At 42.9% G+C, this 21411-nt stretch overlaps 2 protein-coding genes across 10 annotated transcripts in view; one reads left to right on the top strand and one right to left on the bottom strand.

The window, feature by feature from the left end:
- Positions 1-16963, bottom strand: part of LOC139063649 (gastrula zinc finger protein XlCGF57.1-like) — a 28730-nt gene extending 11767 nt beyond the window's left edge. The window contains exons 1-7 of one of the 9 annotated variants that reach the window (XM_070546198.1): positions 16683-16963; positions 16420-16532; positions 8748-16333; positions 8482-8662; positions 8200-8270; positions 1787-8116; positions 1161-1285 (exon numbers count right to left, since the gene is read on the bottom strand). In XM_070546198.1, the coding sequence (XP_070402299.1) occupies positions 3296-3832 (537 nt within the window). In that variant the 5' untranslated portion in view covers positions 3833-8116; positions 8200-8270; positions 8482-8662; ... (1 more) ...; positions 16420-16532; positions 16683-16963 and the 3' untranslated portion in view covers positions 1161-1285; positions 1787-3295. Of the gene's footprint in view, positions 1-1160; positions 1286-1786; positions 8117-8199; positions 8271-8481; positions 8663-8747; positions 16334-16419; positions 16533-16675 lie in introns of all 9 variants that reach the window. The other 8 variants (XM_070546199.1, XM_070546183.1, XM_070546178.1 and 5 more) reach the window with 8 other exon arrangements.
- The window catches only part of LOC129163042 (gastrula zinc finger protein XlCGF57.1), a 436254-nt gene that overhangs the window by 210769 nt on the left and 204074 nt on the right, over positions 1-21411 (top strand). The window lies entirely within an intron of this gene.

The following is a 21411-nucleotide window of genomic DNA, read 5'->3' as shown; positions in this document are numbered from 1 at the left end:
GACCCACATGAATTAAGGCTGTTACTAGTTTACAAATGTTAATGCTATGTTCTATGCTCCAATTAAACAAGATAAATATAACTTGCTCCATGACAAAGCCTGAATATATCTCGAAATGAAAAGGTTTCTTTTAGCAAATATCTGCTCACAGCCGCTCTAACAAAACTGGTGTATAACAGCATGAAAGGCTAGTGAATGGGTTCTGGTAGTCCAGTGGCAAGATCGTCTGACTGAAATTTTGCTTTCCCCTCAGCTGATGATGATTCGATTCTCGGTGGGGTCGCCAGCATTCTATTTAGCCAGCTGAAACATTTAAATTGTTTATATTTTAGTTGTAATATTTATTTTCAGCAAAATATTTATGTCTCTACAAGTTCTTTGAATTTGGTCGTTCCTAAACAGCATTTTAGTTGAAACTCTGCTCACAAATGGACTCACACTGGCTAAATAAATGAATAAATTAAAAAAAAATAACACATTAGTCATTATATTTTAAACGGTATACCAATAAATGGTTAAAAACATAGTACTGGCAAGTGTAGCTAGAAAAGAAGAAAAAAGTTTGTGCCGCTACCGGGAGGCGAACCGGCGCAAAACTACATGCCAATCTGACTGCAAAACCACTTCACCACTTCGGCTGATAGCAAGCAAGGGGCGTCACATGTTATTTTGACATCCAGTGTGTCTTTGTTGATGGGATGTATGGTTGTTCTAGCGGGGTCTCAGTAGAAGTCATTTCAGAAATAATTTGTCAGAAAATTCACAGAATATCCAGATTTGAGAACCAAGACCAGACCCACTTCGGGGGAGGAGACCAAATTGAAGCTGAGATGGGAGGAAAATGTGTGAATGAGGCCAAAAATGGCTTTGGCGTGTTTCTTATGAGGAAATGACAGTATAACATGATAAAAAGTTCCAAAAGTTAGATTTTTAATTATATGGAACCTTTACAAAATCGGTTCAGTTAACTTCTCAACTCCGTCCTCAAACTTGCATTTTAGATGATATTAGCTATAACACACTCTATGGTTCCAGAATGCTATCAAGTCTGACAACTGGAAGGAATTGGGCTGACTCTGGAATGGGTGGGGCTGACTCTGGTGCAGACCCACCTTCTGGTGCAGCCCCACCTTTGTGGTTCTGCAGCGAACACCACTTGCCTTGAGATGACTCTTGTCGTGATTTGGCGCTATATAAATAAACTTGAATTGAATTGACAGTAGAAGGCCTCTCTCCCAGGATGACAACCAGGTAAAGCCTCTCCTGACCCTGGACACCTGCAGTCCTACAGAGAAAATCAGAGACCACAGGTGACAAAAAGGCAATAAGCACATTTTTACTTTCATCCACATGAGAAGATAAAAATTATATTCTTCACACAAACTATTTTTACTTCATTAAAACGTGTCAGCTGTGTAAATCCCCGAATGTAAAACTACTTTTCACAGAAGAACTTCTGTGGTTGTGTGGGTAAACAGCTTCACTCTTCAACTCTAAGCTTAATAAAAACGCTTCTTTGCTCCGTTGTCCTTAAAACAAATGACAAGTTTAATTCGCTACACACACACACACACACACACACACACACACACACACACACACACACACACACACACACACACACACACACACACACGGGAATAACTGGGACCCGCGATACAAACTCGTTCTGGCTGATTTCTGCCTAAAATGTAATTTAAAGAACAAATATACAAACGAAAAATGTCTATAAACTGAACCGCTTTAAGCTTTTTAGATTTCTACGGCTAGGTTTTAACAAACTTACGTTTAAAACTTCTCTCCCCATTTTCTCTGCCTGTTGAAAATCCACAGCCGGCGCGCAAAGCATGCTGGGATAGCCTTGTTCTGTGAGGAAACAACAAAGCGGTTAGCTAACGCTTCACAATGCAACAAAATGATGACATTTCATCAACTTACCGGAGAAAATCCTTCCAGAACACCGAAAATGAACTGCAGTCAATGCAGCAGCAGGGCTGTTTGGAACTATTCGAAACTACATGAACCACATGACTTGCCCATTCCATAGGAGTCTATTGGAGTGTCATAACTCTCTACAGCTCTGACAAAACCCTGCCCTCCTCTCCCAATGATTGGACAGGAATTCGAGAAACATGATTGGTAGCTAAGACTCATGCTCTCATTGGTTCCACCCAAGTTCCTCCCACTGACGCTAGAATCAAGACAAAAAGATCTGTAACACTGTAGGATTTTGGTTTGTACCTGTAGAATGAAATGTGTGTTTTGAGAGTTTTGATTTCAAACTTGTACCTTGATTTTTTTCAATTTGGAAGTCTGCTAGTTACAAAACAAAAGTTTCATGTTTCTGAATGAATGTTTGATTTTACAAAATAAAAAATACATGTACAAAATACAATGTTCCTGTTGCAAAACAAGAATACAAGTACGAATTGAGAATTACAAGTTACGAATCCAAAGTTACAAGTTACGAATCCAAAGTTACAAGTAACGAATCCAGAGTTACAAGTTACAAATCCAAAGTTACATGTGATAAAACATGTTCGAAGTTACAAAACTTGGTACAAGTTACGCTGAATATTGTACAAGTTACGCTGAATATTGTCCCAATCCTAGTTCCATAAATAGCGCAATAGGAACAAAACAAACAAAAACACCTTTAAGTGTCAGGTGAATCCCGCAAGACCAGACACATAATCTAAAATAGATATATACGACAGGCACTAATAAAAGAATGCCTAAATGAAAATATTGTTTTTAAGTTAACCCCGTAAGGGACAAACATTTTAAAACTGACTCATACATTTTTGAACGTAAAAGAATACCTTCCTCCCCCCCCACAAAAAAAAAAGAAAAACACAGTCCTCAAACCGTGAAATAAGCCAAAGGCGTCAGTATATTTGCATTTTCTTTTTTTTTCCCCCCTCACTTAGTTATCGTCTCAATGTAAGTTTTGGCCTCATCTGGAGAGGTAAAGTCCCGTGTGACCCCATCATGTGTAATCCGCAGCCGGGCTGGGTGGAGCAGGCCGAACCGAACCCCCTCCATTCCTCGGAGCTGACGACGACAGTCCGCGAAGGCCGCACGAGCGCGGGCTGTCTTAGCAGTGTAATCGGGGAAAACGGAGATGGTCATGTTGTTCACCTTAATCCGCTGGAGCTCCCTTGCTCTCGTCAGGATTTTAACACAGTCAGTGTGGTAGTGTTGTCTCGCTACAATGGGCCGGGGCCGCTCACCTGTTTTAGGCTTGGGAGCCAGAGAACGGCGAGCTCGGTCTAGCAGCGGCTCCTCAGCGAGGTCAAAGGCTTCCTTCAGCAACCGTGATACAGCAGCCGTGGATGCCGCCGATGGATCGTCTTCTGGAACCCCAACGATACGGATGTTTTGGCGCCGGGACCGGGACTCCCAAGTCGTCACATTTATCCTCCAACTTGGCAACCGCTTTAGTTAAATGTTCCACTTTCCTCTGGAGGCTGGTGATGTCATCGGTACAGGTAGACAGGGAATGCTCCATCTCGGCGACCGTTACCTTTAGCCCAGTGAAACTCTCCTGCATCGTGGACAGGCCAGAGGACAATTCCTTTTTGAAAGAGAGAAGCTCGGACTTAATGGAGGAAAGGCTTTCACCAAGGATGGCTTGAAACTCCGTTTTCAATGTAGCAGCAAAGTCATCGTGGAGAGCCGAAAGCAACTCCGCTTTGAGAGCGCCGACATCGCTACTGGTGGCGGCCTGGGCCGCGGTCCCCGACTCGGGTTGGGTCAAGGACTCGTCAAAAGAAGCAGGCCGCAGGTGAGACCGAATCGAGTTTCCTCCTTTAGTCGGCTTTGGTGGCATTTTAATGACCAAAATGAAAAAGTGTATTATTGTAAAACGAGTTAAATATCGTCTGGGGTCTGGTCAGAAAAAAGTGCCCTGTAATTTATTAACAAGAAAGGTCAACCGTGCAGGAGCTTCACCAAAACGCTATTCACTCCAAGCCGCCATTAGCCGGAAGTCAAGCTGGACAATGTTCTAGCTGCGAAACCGGTATTAGTGCGCAAAATGGATGTCATCTTGGAGATAGTCACCGGACGGTATGGACAAGCTTAAAACCCAAAATTGGCATCACTGAAGTACTGGAAATTATCAGTTTAAAGACTGAAGGCAGAGAGGAAAATGATCTCAGCCTGACCCAAACAAATTCTTGTTATCTGAATCTGACGCCCTGGTAGCCTTGAGCCGCAAGCAACTAAAACCCCCCAAGAAGGAACGCAGACAGATGCTGTGAAAACCTGACCCCCCCCCCCCCCCCTCCTTGCCTTCGCATTGGTGAACTTCAGCCTTGTGAGGTCATCAGCTGGAGGAGTCAATGTGCTCTTCGCTTCTCCCAAGATCTCCCTCCCACCTGTGACTGTACAGTAGATGAGCGCCTTAGATGGCTACTCTCGCTGGGGGAAACGGGATCCCAGCCCCTCCCTGCCTTCCTACTGCAGTCTCATGTTGTGAACTGTTGATGTTCGTGCTTATTTGTTTGAGGTGTTTCTTTGCATTGCAAAGCTACGCCCTGTCGGGAGTAACTGGAATGCGTTTTTTCCCTCCCCCAATTTATCCTCATGTAATCCCCTTTTCATCTAAATGAAATGAGTGCTGTTCATGGCTGCTCTCGTGGTCTGCCTGTATCTGTTTTGTCTACATTTGTGTGTGTAACCTTAGTCAGGCTGTGCTGCCGAGTCAAATTCATATGCTTCAGGACGCTGGAGCACTGGCAGTAAAGCTTTTCTGATTCTTCTGATTCTGATGCTCATTTTTCATGAAACAAGCAGACAAAAGAGTTGATATTGTACATAAAATATATTTTGAGTGACTGAAATATTTTTTTAAATCAGCCTTGGATATGTCAAGAGTCTGGCAAAATATCACCTTTTATGCTTTTGTAGCTTTTGTGGAGCAGCAGATTTAAAATTTACCACCCTCTTGTGCCGGTTATGGTCAAAAACGTCCCATTGACTTCAATGCAAACCACAGTTGTTGATCCTGTACCATCTGCATCAAATATTCATGCTTTCTGTGATGTTATGGTTTCATTTTGGACAAAAGTAGTCAAATTTATGATTTTTACTGCTCACCACCAAATTCAGTCATTTCTCCATATGTTGCCCAGGGGAGAAAGTTTACACATTTCTCTCTGTGTGTGTGTGTGTGTGTGTGTGTGTGTGTGTGTGTGTGTGTGTGTGTGTGTGTGTGTGTGTGTGTCAAAGCACGAACCAGGCTCTGCTGCTAAAAACACTAAAACCATAAAGAATCCTAAACTTCCATGATGCTTATTTTATATTTGTGATAATATTATAATAATAACAACAACAGCAGGAGGCAGTGGGCTGGATCAGGGTTTAATGACAGCTACCTTTAGCCTGGCCTGCCAGACTCATCCTTTAATTGTGCACAGAGAAAGAGTCTGGTAACTCACAGGCAGAGAGGCACATGAGGGGCGGGACTTGCCACCTCAAAAATAACCAATCAGAAAAAAGACAGAAATGCCGACTGTACCGTGCGACGCTGTAGTTTTTTAGCTGTAGTGAAAAATGGCGTCTGGCAACGGCGCAAACATCTTTTTTTTTTAGAGAAATGTTTTTAGCGCTTCTACTTGTTTTAAAAATGTGTCCAAGTCATTTATAACAGAGGAAAGAGCAGCTTCAGACGCCATGTTTATGACAAACTCGGCGTTATGGTGTGTGACGAATGCTGTTCAGCGCTGATTGGCTCAGTTAGAATTGTCAGCGGGTGGGGTTATTTGAACAGGATAGTTCCCAGAGCCTTTCTCTGTGCAGAATTAAACAGAGGAGGAGTCTGGCAGGCCAGGCTAAACTATCTCCCCTTCACTAACCAGCTAACTGACCCTTCCTTTGGGGACATTTTGACTTTTGTCATCTCCTTATATCCATCGTGTCTCTGAGGAGAAACAAGCAAACAAGAAGAAAACATCTAACTCAAAGGTAGACTAAAGTTTTCTCCCAGTTTAAAGGTGAATGTAACATAAACCCAGGTCACCCTGGTTCATGAAACAGAACACAGTTCAGTAGGAACTTCTACAGGCTGACAGCTAAACTACATCATAGTTTCTCTTTGACTGTTCTGAGCTCCTTCCAGCTGCATTTGTGCAGGTCGCACGTCACCGGTTCCAACAGATTTATTTATTTAATCTACTCTTGGTCGTGTCGGGGGCTTTCGCCGAGAATTGAGGGATTTTCATGTCTGGAAATAGTCCGCGGTGTCTCCCTTAAACGACGCCCGTGCAGCTTAAGTCTGTGTGTGTGTGTGTGTGTGTGTGTGTGTGTGTGTGTGTGTGTGTGTGTGTGTGTGTGTGTGTGCTCCTCACAGCAGTGAGGAGAGACGCAGCTTCTGTCAGAGGCACCGTTGATTCAATTCAATTTAAGTTTATTTCTATAGAGTCGTCTCAAGGCCCTTCACACAGTAAACATTACAATCCAGGTCAGTTTATTAAGCCAATCAGTTAAAAGTTTCCTAAATAAGGAACCCAGCAGGTTGCATCGAGTCACTGACTAGTGTCAGAGTCTTTACAGCAATCCTCATACTAAGCAAGTATTTAGCGACAGTGGAGAGGAAAGAAAGAAAAAAACATGTTTTATATAGCACCTCTCAAAATAAAAATCATGAATACAAAAAATAATTTAAAGTATAAAAAATACTTTTTTTCAATGATTAAAAAGTGGTTTAAAATGAGAGAAAATATTAAAAATTGTGATTAAAAAAGAATAATATTGTAAGGAAAGGGAGAGAGAAAATTAATAGGAAAGAGGGAAATCGGTGGATTGCGAGGAAAGGCGGAATAAGGAGAGGGTGGTGATGAAGGTCACACCAAAGCATGAACAGCTGAGTCTTCAGCTGCTTTTTAAAGAGCGGGTCAATTGAGCCTCGGAGTCCTTCTCCACCCATGTATCAATTTTAAAAAATGCAACATTAGTAGGCGTTGCCTGGAGGACCGAGAGGGCGGAGCCGCGGCAGTGACGAAGACGACGGCTAACTAGAGGATGCTAGCTCCCTTCACTCTGAGCAGTTATTAGAAGTGGAGGATGTTTCTCCCCCTCCTTACCCAGACACTCGAGAAGAAAGGGACAAAGTCTATTTGGAGGAGACAAGCGGACCTGAGCCTTATTGTTGTGAGCTTGTGAGTTGCCTGTAACTACCAGAACCGACCCAACAGAACCACCTCTGAACGTAAGTAGCCGTTAGCCATAGCATTGGATTAGCTGCAGGGTTTGTCTTCACGGCCCTAGAGCTAGTCAGCATGTTTTAGAGGTTATCTGCTTCAGCACACCTGGTTTTAATCAGCAACAAATAGCTGAGCTGCTTGACAGTTAATCTAACCTGTTAAAGCAGGAAAATCCACTGAAACATGCTGGATAGCAGCTCTCCGGTAGCTCTGGGCTCAAGTTACAGTCTGCTGCATAAAGTTATGAAAATACCCCATGAGAAAATTATTCTGTAATGTGTTCAGCTCACTAAAACTGCCCTGATTTATTTATTTACTGATAACAGCTGCTCTCTTGGTTCTAGGTCCTCTGGTGTCTGCAGCTGGTCTCTGCAGGTGGTCTCCTCTGCTGGTGTCGTCAGGATCAGGAGCTTCCAGAAGAATGTGCCTTTCAATGACTCTTTCCCCCTTATTTGTTATATTAATTAAATAAATCTCAATTTATATATTTCCTGTTTTTTTCATGTCCATAAATACTTAAACATGCTTGAAATTAAAACGAGCTTTTAACAGTGAGATGCTAATTTAATTCATCACAACAGAGCTAGTTAAACATGCATTGTGATAATTCAATTAATGTAATTTATAAATATCCATTAAAATATCAAAACTGGAATCTATATGAGATATTTGGCAGCACAAAAAAACTTGTCAAACACAATATTTATTATAATTGTAGGCAGACAGCAGACAGAGCTGATGGAGGTTCTCAGTCATCAAAGGATGGCTGAAGGCTTTCCAGGAACAGGAGATGTGGTGTTGTCTCTTCTCTCTCTATTCTGCCAGATGAGCTGATAGGTTACAGGTGTGTGAGGACATCCTCATGCTGTCACGACCAGATGACAGGAGTTATCAGGTGATCAGCCAGGCTAAAGATGAGATGCAGAAAGAAAACAAATCATGCAGAAAGAAAACAAATCCAGGACAGTGTACAATATGTGGTGTTGCTCACCTTATGTGCTCTTATAGAGTTATTAACGTGTACCTGCCTCATGGTGTAGAGTCCATATTTTGCTGAGTGTCCTGCAATAATGCAGGTTATTAGTTAATTTACTTTTGATAGCAAAAACAAAATATTTAATGTAAAAGTTGTTTTCCAGGTGAATCAGCTCACACGTCACCACCAAGTGTCACGGGGGCAGAATCAGTGGCCTCCGTCATGATGTAATCACATACTTATTTAATTGTTAATATCTTAAAAATTCTGAAATGTTTTAATTTTTTTTTTTTTTACCTTGAACAGTTCACTGAGCTTGCACTGTCACTGAAGTGGAAGCTGGAATCAACAGCAGACACCTCACACCTTGGTCTTTTCAGGGGGTCTGGACGCTCTGGGACCTTCTGGAAGATGAATTTTCATCATGGTCCCCGTGGGTCACCAGACACACTGCGGCTGTGAACTCCATTTTGGCTGGCTATGTAAAAACAAAGAAGCAGCACATTTATAAATGTTTAAAAGAGCATAAATGTTTACATAGAAGATTATTAAAAATAATTCACCTTTGCTACAGGGAAGGTTTCACGTCAGCCTGGACAAGTGCATTCTTGCAGCTAAATCAGTCTTACAGCCAGTGTCTTGGGTAGATTTAGCCTGAAAAAAAATATATAAGCACATTGTTGTTGGGAGTTTATAAAGTCAGATAATATACAAAAGAAACTGTCCCATATAGGCGCTTTATAACATTCCTAGTGTGTGATCGTTGTTATAACGTAAAAGTCAGTCACATATGATGTGGAGAGCCTGAAATGCGACCTCCTGAACAGAATTCCTCACAGAACCGGGTCACAAGCTGGATTTCACGCTGTAATGCTGTCTGTCAAGTGCTGCGTCAGTTAGAGACATTGTTGCAGAATTGCCGACTGACTAGCTAAAGGAAGTGAACCACGTCTCTCAGACTTTGCATTTAGGTAGGGAATTGTCTTTAGAAGATGTTAAAACGTTTATTTAGCTTACTCACCTCAGACTGGAGCCCGCCGTGGTGGGGGAGCAGAGTCGGTGGGCTGCATCTAAATCGCGGAAGAGCCACGGTGGGCACAGCCTCCCTCTTCAAACGGAGACGTGCAGAATTGCGGGTAAAATGCCCACAGAGTCACCGCAAGCATACTACACTACACCATCTCACCAATACTAAGACGATATGGAGCACTAAACCCGAACTACTTTCCCAATTACACTAACAGCCAAACACTAACTCAACTACAATATCCAACAGCCAAATCTAACACTAAATAAGTATTTATAACACTAAAAGATATGCTAAGACTAGGATATGCTAATGCTATATGCTAATGCTGAACTACCGCTGACCTCCTACGCTCGCTTGCAAATCCAACTCCCACTCGCCACAGGGCGTGGCCGAGACGCTCGTTGCTTTTATAACTTTGGCACGGAGCTGCTACGTAGTACTCTACTGGTTTACGTAGTACTTTACTCTTTAGCCATTGGCTAAAATTTATTCAAAATGACTCAAATTCTATGTTTTCAGCTGAAGGTGGCGCATTACTGTGGTTTTTAGACAGAATTTTTAATTTTTAAAGAAAATGCACCAAAATGCTAAAATAAAGATCGCACACATTTAAAACACTAATAGACAGTCATTTATACAGTTCATCAGCAAAAAAAGGTTAATTTAGACGTTACTTGCTCTTTAAAGGAGACCTCTGAGTCCACTGATCTCAGGCTCAGGGGGAGAGAGTTCCAGAGTCTGGGGGCCACAGCAGCAGATGATCTGTCACCTTTGACCTTTAGCCTGGTGCTGCACAACCAGTAGGCTTTGGTCACTGGACCTCAGGGACCTGCTGGGGGTGTAGGGACTAAGAAGATCACCAATGTAAGATGGTGCTTGTCCATGTAAGGCCCTATAGACAGAACCAGGACCTTGAAATGAACCCTGAAGTTGACTGGCAGCCAGTGAAGCTGGAGGAGAAGCGGGGTGATGTGGGTGTGTTTGGAGGACTTGGTCAGAAGCCGAGCACAGGCATTCTGAACCACCTGTAGGCGGTTCAGGGAGGTTCTGCTCAGACACGTGAAAAGAGAGTTACAGTAGTCTAAGCGTGAGGAGATGAAGGTGTGGAGAACTGTCTCAAATTCAGAGCGGGACAGAATGGGACTCAGCTTAGCAACGTTCCTGAGATGGAAGAAGGAAGAGCGAACAAGAGAACTGACATGAGAATCCAGGGTGAGAGCTGGGTCAAATGTCACGCCAAGATTCCTGACAGAAGGTTTGGTGTGAGAAGCAAGCTGACCAAGAGAGTCTCTGACTTTGGGAACCAGCTTGTCTGGGGAACAGATGAGGATCTCAGTCTTATCTTCATTCAGCTGTAGAAAGCTCCCACCATCCAGGTTTTGATTGAGTCTAAGCAGGTGTGTAACAGCTGCAGCTTAGACATCTCATGGGGCTGAAAGGAGATGTACAGTTGGATGTCATCCGTGTGAAGACGGTAGGAGACTCCTTTAAATGAGCTCAGTAGGTGCTGTAAAGGAAGCAGATAGAGCAGGGCCGTACAGAGACTTTTGAAGGGGCGGGTGCTCAAAGATAAAAAAAGGGGCACATATAGAGCAAAACTTTTAAACAGATTCACGATCCAACAAGTTAAAAAGTTCAGATAATGAGGCCCTTGGTTTCAAACAACATAATGTACACTAGGAAAATATGTCATTAATTAAGGTAACGTTATTTCATAAACAGTTGTTTTAGTTTTTTAAGCTGACTTATGTTACAACCACATTTTTGCCCCTGATCTGAATCCAAGTTGTTTGATTTTTGATTATCTTCCAATACTGAGTCCTGTTCTGATACCAGGAGGTGATGCAATGCATTAAAAAAGAAGAAAATGGAGAAAGTCCCATAGTCATCATCACATACTGGTGATCTCATTGGAGGGGAGTGGTGAGATGCAGCAGTGGCTGGGCTCGGGAACTATTTGGTGGTTTTACCCCAATCCAACCCATTAAAGCTGAGTGTCAAGCAGGGAGGCATTGGGACCCATTTTCGACCGAGAATGGAACCTGATCTCACAGTCCCAGGGAGGACACTACCACAAGGCCACTGAGCTGGTCCCATATTGTCCTTCTGTCTGTATTTGTATTGGAAATAGGCTAAAGACAGTTCATGTAAGAGGTGGTAAAATATGAGTAAAATAAAATAAGTTAAATAAATGCAACCACAGGAAGTTATACAGTGTGATCTACAGCTATGGTAGCTGAGATCTTTTCCTGTCTGTAGGAAGTTCCTGATCCAATTCCATGATCTCACTCTGAGTTTGCCTGTGTGCAGCTCCGACGTCGGATGTGTGTGTATAGAGGATGTGAGTTGAGAGGAGCAGCATGTTGGTGTACTGACTGTGTGATTCGGCTGCAGCCCAGATTGTACAAAACAAACCAATAACTGGAGTTCCGTGTGTAAACTGGCCTGGATATGAAAATAGAAAACAAGAAACACAAGAAAATGTTGTAAATGACAGCTTTCCTTTAGAAAAAATATAGAAAAGTCAGACAACTGCTAAACAGTGAATCAAAAACAGATGTGTAGAAAAACAACTGTTGCTCAGAGTGCTCTTAAAGTTGCAATTTGACTTGCTCTCATGTTTCCATAAGACCACCACCCACTCGACTAGGACATTAAATTCACTGAGCTGCATGCTGTCTTAGCGACTGCACTCTGGAGTCACATGTGGAGGCTGTAGTAAGCATTTTGTTTTTGTCTTTAGCGCTGCAGACCATTTATTGCAGCACGGAAAGGCCAGTGTTTCCCTTACATAGGCGTAGCCATGGCGGCCCGCTACTGGTGAAATCCTAGCGCCACGCCAACAAGATCCCAAGTTTTATTGATTTTTTTTTTTGCGCCGTTTCCCAAAGAAGCAGCGGGAACTACTCTGTTGTTGCTTGTGATCACAGCCGGCAGGCAACAAGGAGGAGGAGGCAGGGCAGGGTGGTTACAGCTAGGGATGAGCTGGATACTCGTTTCAGACGAGTATCCGGTACGGATAAAGCATTTTTGACGAATACGAGCATGAAACGAGTAAAACTCGTAAATATCTGTAATCGTGCTGAAGGAAAATCCTCATTGGGTAACTGACTGTCTTCACGCTCTGTGATTGGCCAGTCACATAGAGCGCCCGCCCCTCCCTACACACAAAACTGCAGCCGGGAGCTCAGTCCGTCCGGCCCATCCACGCACACACACACACGTTTCTTCAGTGCTCCCTACGTTTTCTTCAGCTCGCCTCTTTTTCGCTTGAATATTTAGTTACTTTTTTCATAACGTACGTGGTGCATTTGACAAGACAGAGCTGAAAACGGCTCGTGCATGCATCGGTCACTGCCTCCGCTCCGGTCGTTTTTTTTTTTATTATATTCTCTCTCTCTCTCTCTCTCACACACACACACACACACACACACACACACACACACACACACACACACACCTTTATCAACATTGTTTTGTTTAACTGTGTGTGGGAAAAATGCCAACAACTTTAGGAAAAAATCAGTTTAAACAAATTAAAATAAAATGGTTCTATTATTTCATATTTCCTAGTTCCTACTGCATGAGTTCAGATCAAGACTCCACAATGCGGGTGAAAAGTTGAGGCAAACCCAGAAATAAAAAAATTGCAGTTCCACCCTCATCCACTAGGGGGTGGTGTCAGACGCGAGCAAATCCTCATTGACTCCCATGTTAAAAATGTCAATTTCACAGAAGAAATAAACATGTTTACAGCCTGGTACCAAAACATGTTTTTTGTTTAAATGATCTAGTTTACACTCATGACAACTCTGAGGGGGATGAATTTTTGTCTCACTCTTCTGTTTAAGTGTATTAAAAGCCTAAAATTCTGTATAATTAATGAGCATCCAACCCACGTGACCACAGAGCTATCTCCGGGGAAAGGCCTCAGTAGAGCCTCGGTCTGGCTTCGAAACTGTTCTGGGATTTTGAGTCTCTGTGTTTGTGTATTCTTTTTTGGATATTATTTGTGCAATTGTTGGACAAAATGACCTGCTGTGGCATTAATTGCACTAATAGAGCGTCCAAGGAGTCTCCACTTCATTTTTTTCGGTAAGTAAAAATATATTTATGTATTTTAGGTCACTGCGGAGCTGAGCTTAGATTTTAACATGTACTGTTTAACCATGAAATTTAAATGTAATAGGGTAAAACCCAGTGCATTTAACATAATGCTGCACTTTAGAAAATGGGTTGAAATATAACACGTTGGTGGAGCTGGGTTCCGACTATCGGCTTGTGGAGCTCTCGGGAGACCTCTGTGTTCCACCCGGTTTTACCCAGCGGTCAGCCCGGCGTATCTCTGACTCAGAAGCTCTGGTGTTGTGCACAGTTAACTCCAGTTGTAGCTATGTTGCTACCTCCGTTAGCTTAGCTCCCACCTCCGCGTTAGCTTTGGGTTAGCTTCAGGTTAGCTTGTAGCTAGTTCGACCGGGTGTCGTCAGTTGATCTCAGCCTTACAGCCACACCCGCAGCTCCACCTCTCTTCCCTTTTGTGGAATTGTCTGGGCTTGACGGAACCCATGACAAGGTCAAAATGGCGGTGGTGGCCACCTCCCATTTATCTTCAAAAATGTGTTATTGGAGTCTATGGAAACCCATTGTCCAATATTTATATGTCGACAGTTCAGATGCACTAATTCATGCACTTAAACTTTAATATTCTGATTTTACTGAAAAACTTGTTCTGTAATAGTTAGGGATGCACCGATCAGGTTTTTTGTTGCCGATCACCGATACCGATCACGTGGATTGGCCAGAAATTTTCTACAACATTATAATGAGTGCTACAAACTACATAATCTGGGAATAAAGGAAATGTAACCTAATCTAAAGTGGTCTGTATTAAGGTTGTCACGGTGTGAAAATTTAACCTCACGGTTATTGTGACCAAAATTACCACGGTTTTTGGTATTATCGCGGTATTTTTTTTAAACGTACTACATTTTCACACAATTAAATAAACCCTGTCGGTCAGCAAATATTGTCCTCAGTTTGTGTCTAAATTTAGCCTAAAATGTGTTATTTTGTAATTATGTTGTTTATTTGTTTACATTTTTCCCTTTAGTCTTTAAAATACCAATATTCGCCCATAACTTCTTATTTTTTGTCTGTTTGATGTCATCATTTTAAAAATATTAGTTCAGATGATACTCAGTACTCAAGTAGCCTTCTAATCAGATACTTTTTTACCCTTACTTGAGTAATAAACCCTATTTCAGGAAAATATTGTCCTCGGTTTGTGTCCTTCCAGTGAGCTTTGCAGATGTGGGAAAATGTCATCAGGCGGTAATCATTGTTAAATTCATAATTATTCTCGGAGAGAGACAAACTCTTATCTGCCCCTGGGAGCCCCGTAATGCATAGCGTCGTTTCAACATGGGGGTGTCCGCGACACGGTTTATATGCAGGTAGCGGCACTGCGGCTGCTTTATATAGCGACTCGTGTCATTCTCCCTCAACCCAAATCCTCGGATCACGCATTTTAGCTAAAACACTAACGTTAGCTTGCCTTGCGTCGACTGTAGAGTTGTGGGTGATGGTCACGCAGATGTGTCATGAGATTTGAAGCGTTGCTGCCTTTCACAGACACTTTTTCTGCACATGCTGCAAACAGGATAGCCGTCCGTCTTCTGTAAACTCCCTCGGCATTCTTCAAATATCTAAAAGATGCCCGTAATTCCGACTTTGTCTTCTTTGAGGGATAAAAAATGTCCTCCTGAGCGCTGCCGTCTCCTCCTTTGGCCATTATTTCAGCTTTAGCTTCAAGAAAGTTTTGGTTGTAAACAGCAAAGCGTGCATATGCCGCCGGTCCTGCAACTTCAGCAGATACGGTGGCTGGTTAGGGTCACCGCGCCTACACCACAGCCACGGTAAACCCACCAAGATAATATAGTTTTTTAAAAAAACAAGACGGTTATTATTATTGTCAACTTTTTCTCTTTTTTTTTTACCAGGGTTTACCGCTACACTGGTTACCGTGACAACCCTACCTGATCGGTCTGCTTTGATCTATTTTGAAAATTCCGATCAAAACCGATAGGGGCGCTATCGGCCGATTACGATCAAATGCCGATCCATCGGTGGATCCCTAGTAATAGTTCCTTTACTATTGTGATCAAAAATATTTAATCTCAATTCTGACGCTGCTCTGTAAATAGTTTTCAAATAAACTATACACATATCAACTTCTGATCAATCCATATCAATTTCAGATTTAAAATAATGTATTGATGTAAACCACACCCACTAATTTCCAAATAATAAGAGGTGCATTCATCTGTGTATCTCCTTTGATCCGCATTAGTGATATTTTCAGCACCAGAACGATGAAGCAAAGCAACAGATTCCTGAGTTTATGTTAGTAATTTTAATTATTAGGTGCATCTGACCTGTTCTATTTTTCTCTGAAATGAGATCAAATCAGTGCTTCTATGGGTTGTCTCCTCTCTGCACTAGAAAAATGTACTTTATTATAATGTTCACTGTAATGCATCTTGATGTTCTTAACAAATAAATTAAATCCAAGATATTGGTCAGTAATGCCAAATATGTAAATTTGTGTTTCAGTCATTTTTATACTGGCTTAAAAATACTTCATTAAGTCTACTAAGCAGGGGTGAAGAACGTGTTTAACAGGGCCAGCCCAGTAATGATCTTGGACCAAAATAAACGGTGCAAAAGGAGATGTTTTTCCAGACGCCAAGACAGATTAAATGCCCCCCCACCCCCCACGCAGTGTGTCACTAAGAGTTTAAAACAAAAACTATTCTTGTGCAAATATTGGTGTATTCACCTTTAATACCAGTTATTAAAATGCAGCAGTTGCTGGATTGGTGCAGTTCAAAGTGGAGTGCATCAAATAAAACAATATTAACATAAAGGTGAGACGTGTCATAAACTCCGGTTTCCCCCACAGATCACAACATGCCCTATAGGTTGTAAATTGTAAGTCGCTTTGGATAAAAGCGTCTGCTAAACGAATAAACATAAACATAATAGCCAGGCAAAGTGTGGTCCCACTCCCTGTTCAGCCATTTTCTTGCACCAAATCTGGCTTTTACAGATGTTTCACACCTGTGTGAATAACACAGCTGTCTAAGAGAAAAACCACTTCTCCAACTCATTTACTTATTTACATATCTGAAAGGTGGCAGCCCTACCTGTGTCCATGCTGTCCGGGTCCAGGTGGTGAAGAACACACGATGAATCAGTCCCAGCTGATGGATGATCCTGAAGTGGTAGCAGGTTTTCTTTAGCCGTGTTTAGCTAACAGCTGCAATAGAAACAAAGCAGGAGAGCTGATTAAGATGCTGCTTCAGAACAACGCAGGAGATTAAAGATCCAACGCTTTGGTTCTGGCCAAAGGAACAGCAGCAGATCCAGAGGGCAGGAAGTCTACAGAAAAGCTTTTCTGACCCACAACCTGATTCTGGATCTCCGATTGTCACGAAGACCGCAGAATATCTTCTCTGGTTCTGGAAAGAACTCCACCAAGTTGTTGAGGAGGAGAAGAAAGTTTCCACAGCCTGGTGAGAAGATTTCTGCAGCAGCAGCAGTTAGTCGCTTAGCTGATCAACTCTCCCAGAGACTGAAGTGAAGATATTTTTACTGCAGAGCCTCAAATATTCTCCTCACACACCAGAACAACAACAAGCTAGCTAAGCTAGCAGCTTCCGGTTTCTGCTTCTTCAGGTGGTCGGTGACTAGCGTAAAGGTGCACTAGCGCCACCTGCTGGAGCATAATAAAACACCTGTGTGCTCAGAATGGGACTAATAAAACACATAACATGTGTTATATTTTTATTATTTTAGGTGGTCTCTTCAAAGCCACGAAAAACAAGTAAAATACTTCTTTCTTTATGATGTTTTTAATCTAAATCTGACCAGTTGTATTCTTTATGAACTTCAAACAAACTAAAAAATCTTACTTTCTATAAAGAATGTGATAGAAACTTCTGATGTTACTTTTATTTTTAGCAGCTCTGAGAAGCAAATAAAAAGTGTTGGGAAGGTGCTGATTTAGTCATTATAGCTTCATGTAATGCTTAATGCGGCCACCAGAGGGGGACACTTGTTTTCTCCACTCACTGAGCTCTGATGGGCAAATGTAAAAAATAAGTTTCTATTTAGAATAAATATTCCTCATATGTAATATAATATAATAAATACTCGGTCTAAAGATATAATACATGTGTAACTGTTGTATTTTTCACTCAAGTCCAGAATCATGTCTTCAGTTTCTGAGGTGTTTATGGACAGGTTGTCTCCAGAGCACCATGGGTTAGTGATAGGACAATGGAGACAGGCTTCATCATTGGACACAAAGACAGAAACTACCATCAGCCAGGAGCTTCTTGTGTTCATTTTACAGAGCAGAGCACTCTGTGCATCACCCACTTACAAAATGGTGCTGCACAGCTGATGACTGAGAATCAAAAACAGGAAGGCTGGAACGCAGGTGAGCGAAGGTTTATTAAAACAAAATAGAACAGATTAACAGACCATATTCTATAAAAGCTTCCATCATACATCAGTGATCTGATTGTTCCATATGTTCCTAACCGAGCACTTCGCTCTCAGACTGCAGGTCTACTGGTGGTTCCCAGAATATCTAAAATTAGAATGGGAGGCAGATCTTTTAGTTATCAGGCTCCTCTCCTGTGGAACCAGCTCCCAGCTTTAGTCCGTGAGGCAGACACTTTGTCTACTTTTAAGAATAGGCTTAAAACATTTTTATTTGATGGGCCTATGGTTAAAATCTGACGTTAGCCTTAATCTGGACAAGTGGGGGAGTACAGGGAGGTGGAGTGTACAGTCGGTAAAGACGGCTCTCCCTTGCCCTGCCTCCAACATGCCTCCATCTAAATAGGATAGATTATCCAGAGTTATCTCTGTAGTTATGCTGCTATAGGCTTAGACTGCTGGAGGACACACTGACCACTTCTCACACTCTACTGCTTTCTTCTACAGTCTGCTCTTTAACTGTACTATTTTCTGAAATTTTGGCTGTTAACTTTATTTTCTCTGTAAGTGTTTTTCTCCCCAGAAGAAGCAACAACGATGTTCTGCTGAGCTGTGGTGGCCTCATGGAGGGGGCCATCGACTAGCACACTGCTGCTAACCACTAAAACATTCTCCCTCTCCTGATGATAACTTTTTGCTTTCCTTGACGTTAGACGTGCTAATACTAGTTTATCCGTTTAATTATAGATCCACTAGGATAAATACAATAAAGTTTATCTTTCACCAAATAGAATATTTACTAAGACATCACAATATAACTATGGACACATTACTGTCTTTGTGTGTGTGCGTGTATGCGTGTGTGTGTGTGTGTGTGCGTGCGTGCGTGCGTGCGTGTCTGCTCTGTCTTCTCGATCCCCAGTGAGTCGTGGAGGATGGCTGCTTATACTGAGCCAGGATTCTCTGGAGGTTTCTTCCTGTTAAAAGGGAGTTTTCCTCTCCACTGTCGCTTTATGCTTGCTTAGTATGAGGATTGCTGTATAGTCACTGACACTAGTCAGTGACTTGATGCACTTTGCTGGGTTCATTATATAGGAAACATTATTTCTGATTGGCTTAATGAACTGACTTGAATTAGAATGTTTATAATGTGAAGTGCCTTGAGACGACTCTTGTCGTGATTTGGCGCTATATAAATAAACTTGAATAGAATTGAATTCCTATAATGATTTATTCCTGATCTTAATTTACACCAGATTAGTATATTTGTTGATTTTAATGTTTAATTATCAATATATTCACACTTTAATATTATTGTTAATGGTTAATATAGTCACATCACATAAATGTTTGACATTTTATTCCACATTAGGTGAAATAACCTCTAAGTGTTGGAGAAAGGAGTGGTGTCTGAGGTCTTTGATAAACGCCCACTTCAACTTCTCAAATTCTGATTGGTCCAACTGATAAAGACTCTTTAAGGAAATGAAATGTGTCTGATTAGCTACAGCATCATGACCCAGTCAGAGCCCTGAGGTCAGCATCTCAGCTGCTTCTGGACCCCACCACCAGATGAAAAACAACATCTGATGGAGCCTTAATTGCCACTTACACATTAGCGTCGGTACGGTCCGGGGAGGATAGCGTCAGTTCGGTCTCGATGGGCGGTGTAGTGTTTACATGTACTGTAAATCTGAAGGACTTCTCAGGAATGTGGAAATCCCCGAGCCGCTGGGCGAAAGACCGCGATGTCCACCGCTCGTTAAAGTCACCAAACCGGTTTGTAAGCAAATACAAGTGTGGCCAGAAGGGTCTTCAGATGCTTTACAGGACTGTTTTAGCTCCACGGACTGGAGCATGTTTAAGCAGGCTGCCACCTACAATAACACCACTGATCTCCAGGAGTATGCAGAGACTGTTACAGCCTACATCAAGAAATGCATTGAGGATGTAACAATAACTAAAACCATAACTGTCCGTGCAAATAAAAAACCATGGATGACAGGAGAGGTCCACAGGCTGCTGAAGGAGCGAGATATCGCGTTCAGGAAAGGAGACGAGATGAGCCTGAGGACAGCTAGGGCCAACCTTTCCCGTGGTATCAGAGAGGCTAAGAGACAGTACTTCAGGAAAATATCCCGACACTTCAAAGACAGCAGAGACACACGAAGCTTGTGGTGGGGCATTCAGACCATCATAGATTACAAGCCCCCTCCACGGACCTGTGATAGCACCATCTCCCTGCTGAACGAGCTGAACACCTTTTTTGCTCGCTTTGAAGTGCAAAACGGTACCACAGCACAGAAGATTCCACCTCCTCCTGGTGACCAGTTGATGATTCTGTCCCCAGACAGCGTAAGGAGATCCCTTAGCAGGATCAATGCACGCAAAGCTCCGGGTCCTGATAATATTCCTGGCCGGGCACTGAGAGACTGTGCAGTGGAACTAACTGATGTCTTCACAGGCATCTTCAACACATCACTTATCAAGGCTGTCGTCCCCACGTGCTTTAAAGCCACATCAATTATTCCGGTCCCAAAAACATCATCTCCCTCCTGCTTTAATGACTACCGTCCTGTTGCACTTACTCCCATCCTTATGAAGTGCTTCGAACGGTTAGTCATGCAACACATCAAGTCTGTTCTTCCCCCCTGCCTGGACCCCTTCCAGTTTGCATACCGGCCCAACCGCTCGACCGATGACGCCATCTCCACTGCACTCTACTCAGCACTCACACATCTGGACAAAAAAGACTCGTATGTCCGAATGCTGTTCATAGACTTTAGTTCAGCATTCAACACCATCATCCCCGAACAGCTTACTCAAAAACTGGTCCAGGTGGGTCTCAACACCTCACTGTGTAACTGGCTTTTGGACTTCCTCACTGGAAGACCAAAAGCAGTACGGGTCGGCAGAAACACATCCAGCACCATCATTTCAAACACGGGGCCCCCCCAGGGATGTGTGCTGAGCCCCCTCCTCTTCACTCCTCTGACCCACGAATGTACACCATTACACAGCTCTAACCTCTTCATCAAGTTCGCAGGTGACACAACAGTGGTGGGTCTCATAACCCACGGGGTTGAGACCGACTACAGGAACGAGGTGAGCCGCCTTACCACATGGTATGCTGAAAACAACTTCTCTCTAAATGTGGAGACGACCAAGGAGATTGTTGTGGACTTCAGGAGAGCACACACTCAGCACGCTCCTCTGACCATCGACGGTGTGTCTGTGGAGAGAGTGAGCAGCACCAAGTTCCTGGGTGTGCACATTACAGAGGATCTCTCCTGGACAAACAACACCATAGCATTGGCGAGGAAATCACAGCAGCGTCTCTTCTTCCTCCGCAAACTAAGAAGAGCAAGAGCACCAGCCCCATCCTGTACACTTTCTACAGAGGCACCATCGAGAGCATCCTGTCGTGCGGCATCACTGTGTGGTTCGGAGCCTGCAATGTTTCCTGCCTTAAAACCCTCCAACATATAGTGAGAGCAGCAGAGAAGATCATCGGGGTCTCTCTCCCCTCCCTACCAGACATTTACAACACCCCCCTCACAAAAAAGGCCCTTCGCATTGCGGCTGATCCCACTCACCCAGTGCAAAGCCTCTTCGAGCTGCTGCCATCAGGGAGGAGACTGCGGAGTCTCAAGGCCAGGACCAACAGACTGAAGGACAGCTTTATCCAT

Source organism: Nothobranchius furzeri, chromosome 2, assembly GCF_043380555.1.
Source record: "Nothobranchius furzeri strain GRZ-AD chromosome 2, NfurGRZ-RIMD1, whole genome shotgun sequence".
NCBI classification, from domain to species: domain Eukaryota; kingdom Metazoa; phylum Chordata; class Actinopteri; order Cyprinodontiformes; family Nothobranchiidae; genus Nothobranchius; species Nothobranchius furzeri.
This window is presented reverse-complemented; position numbering and strand designations above follow the sequence as displayed.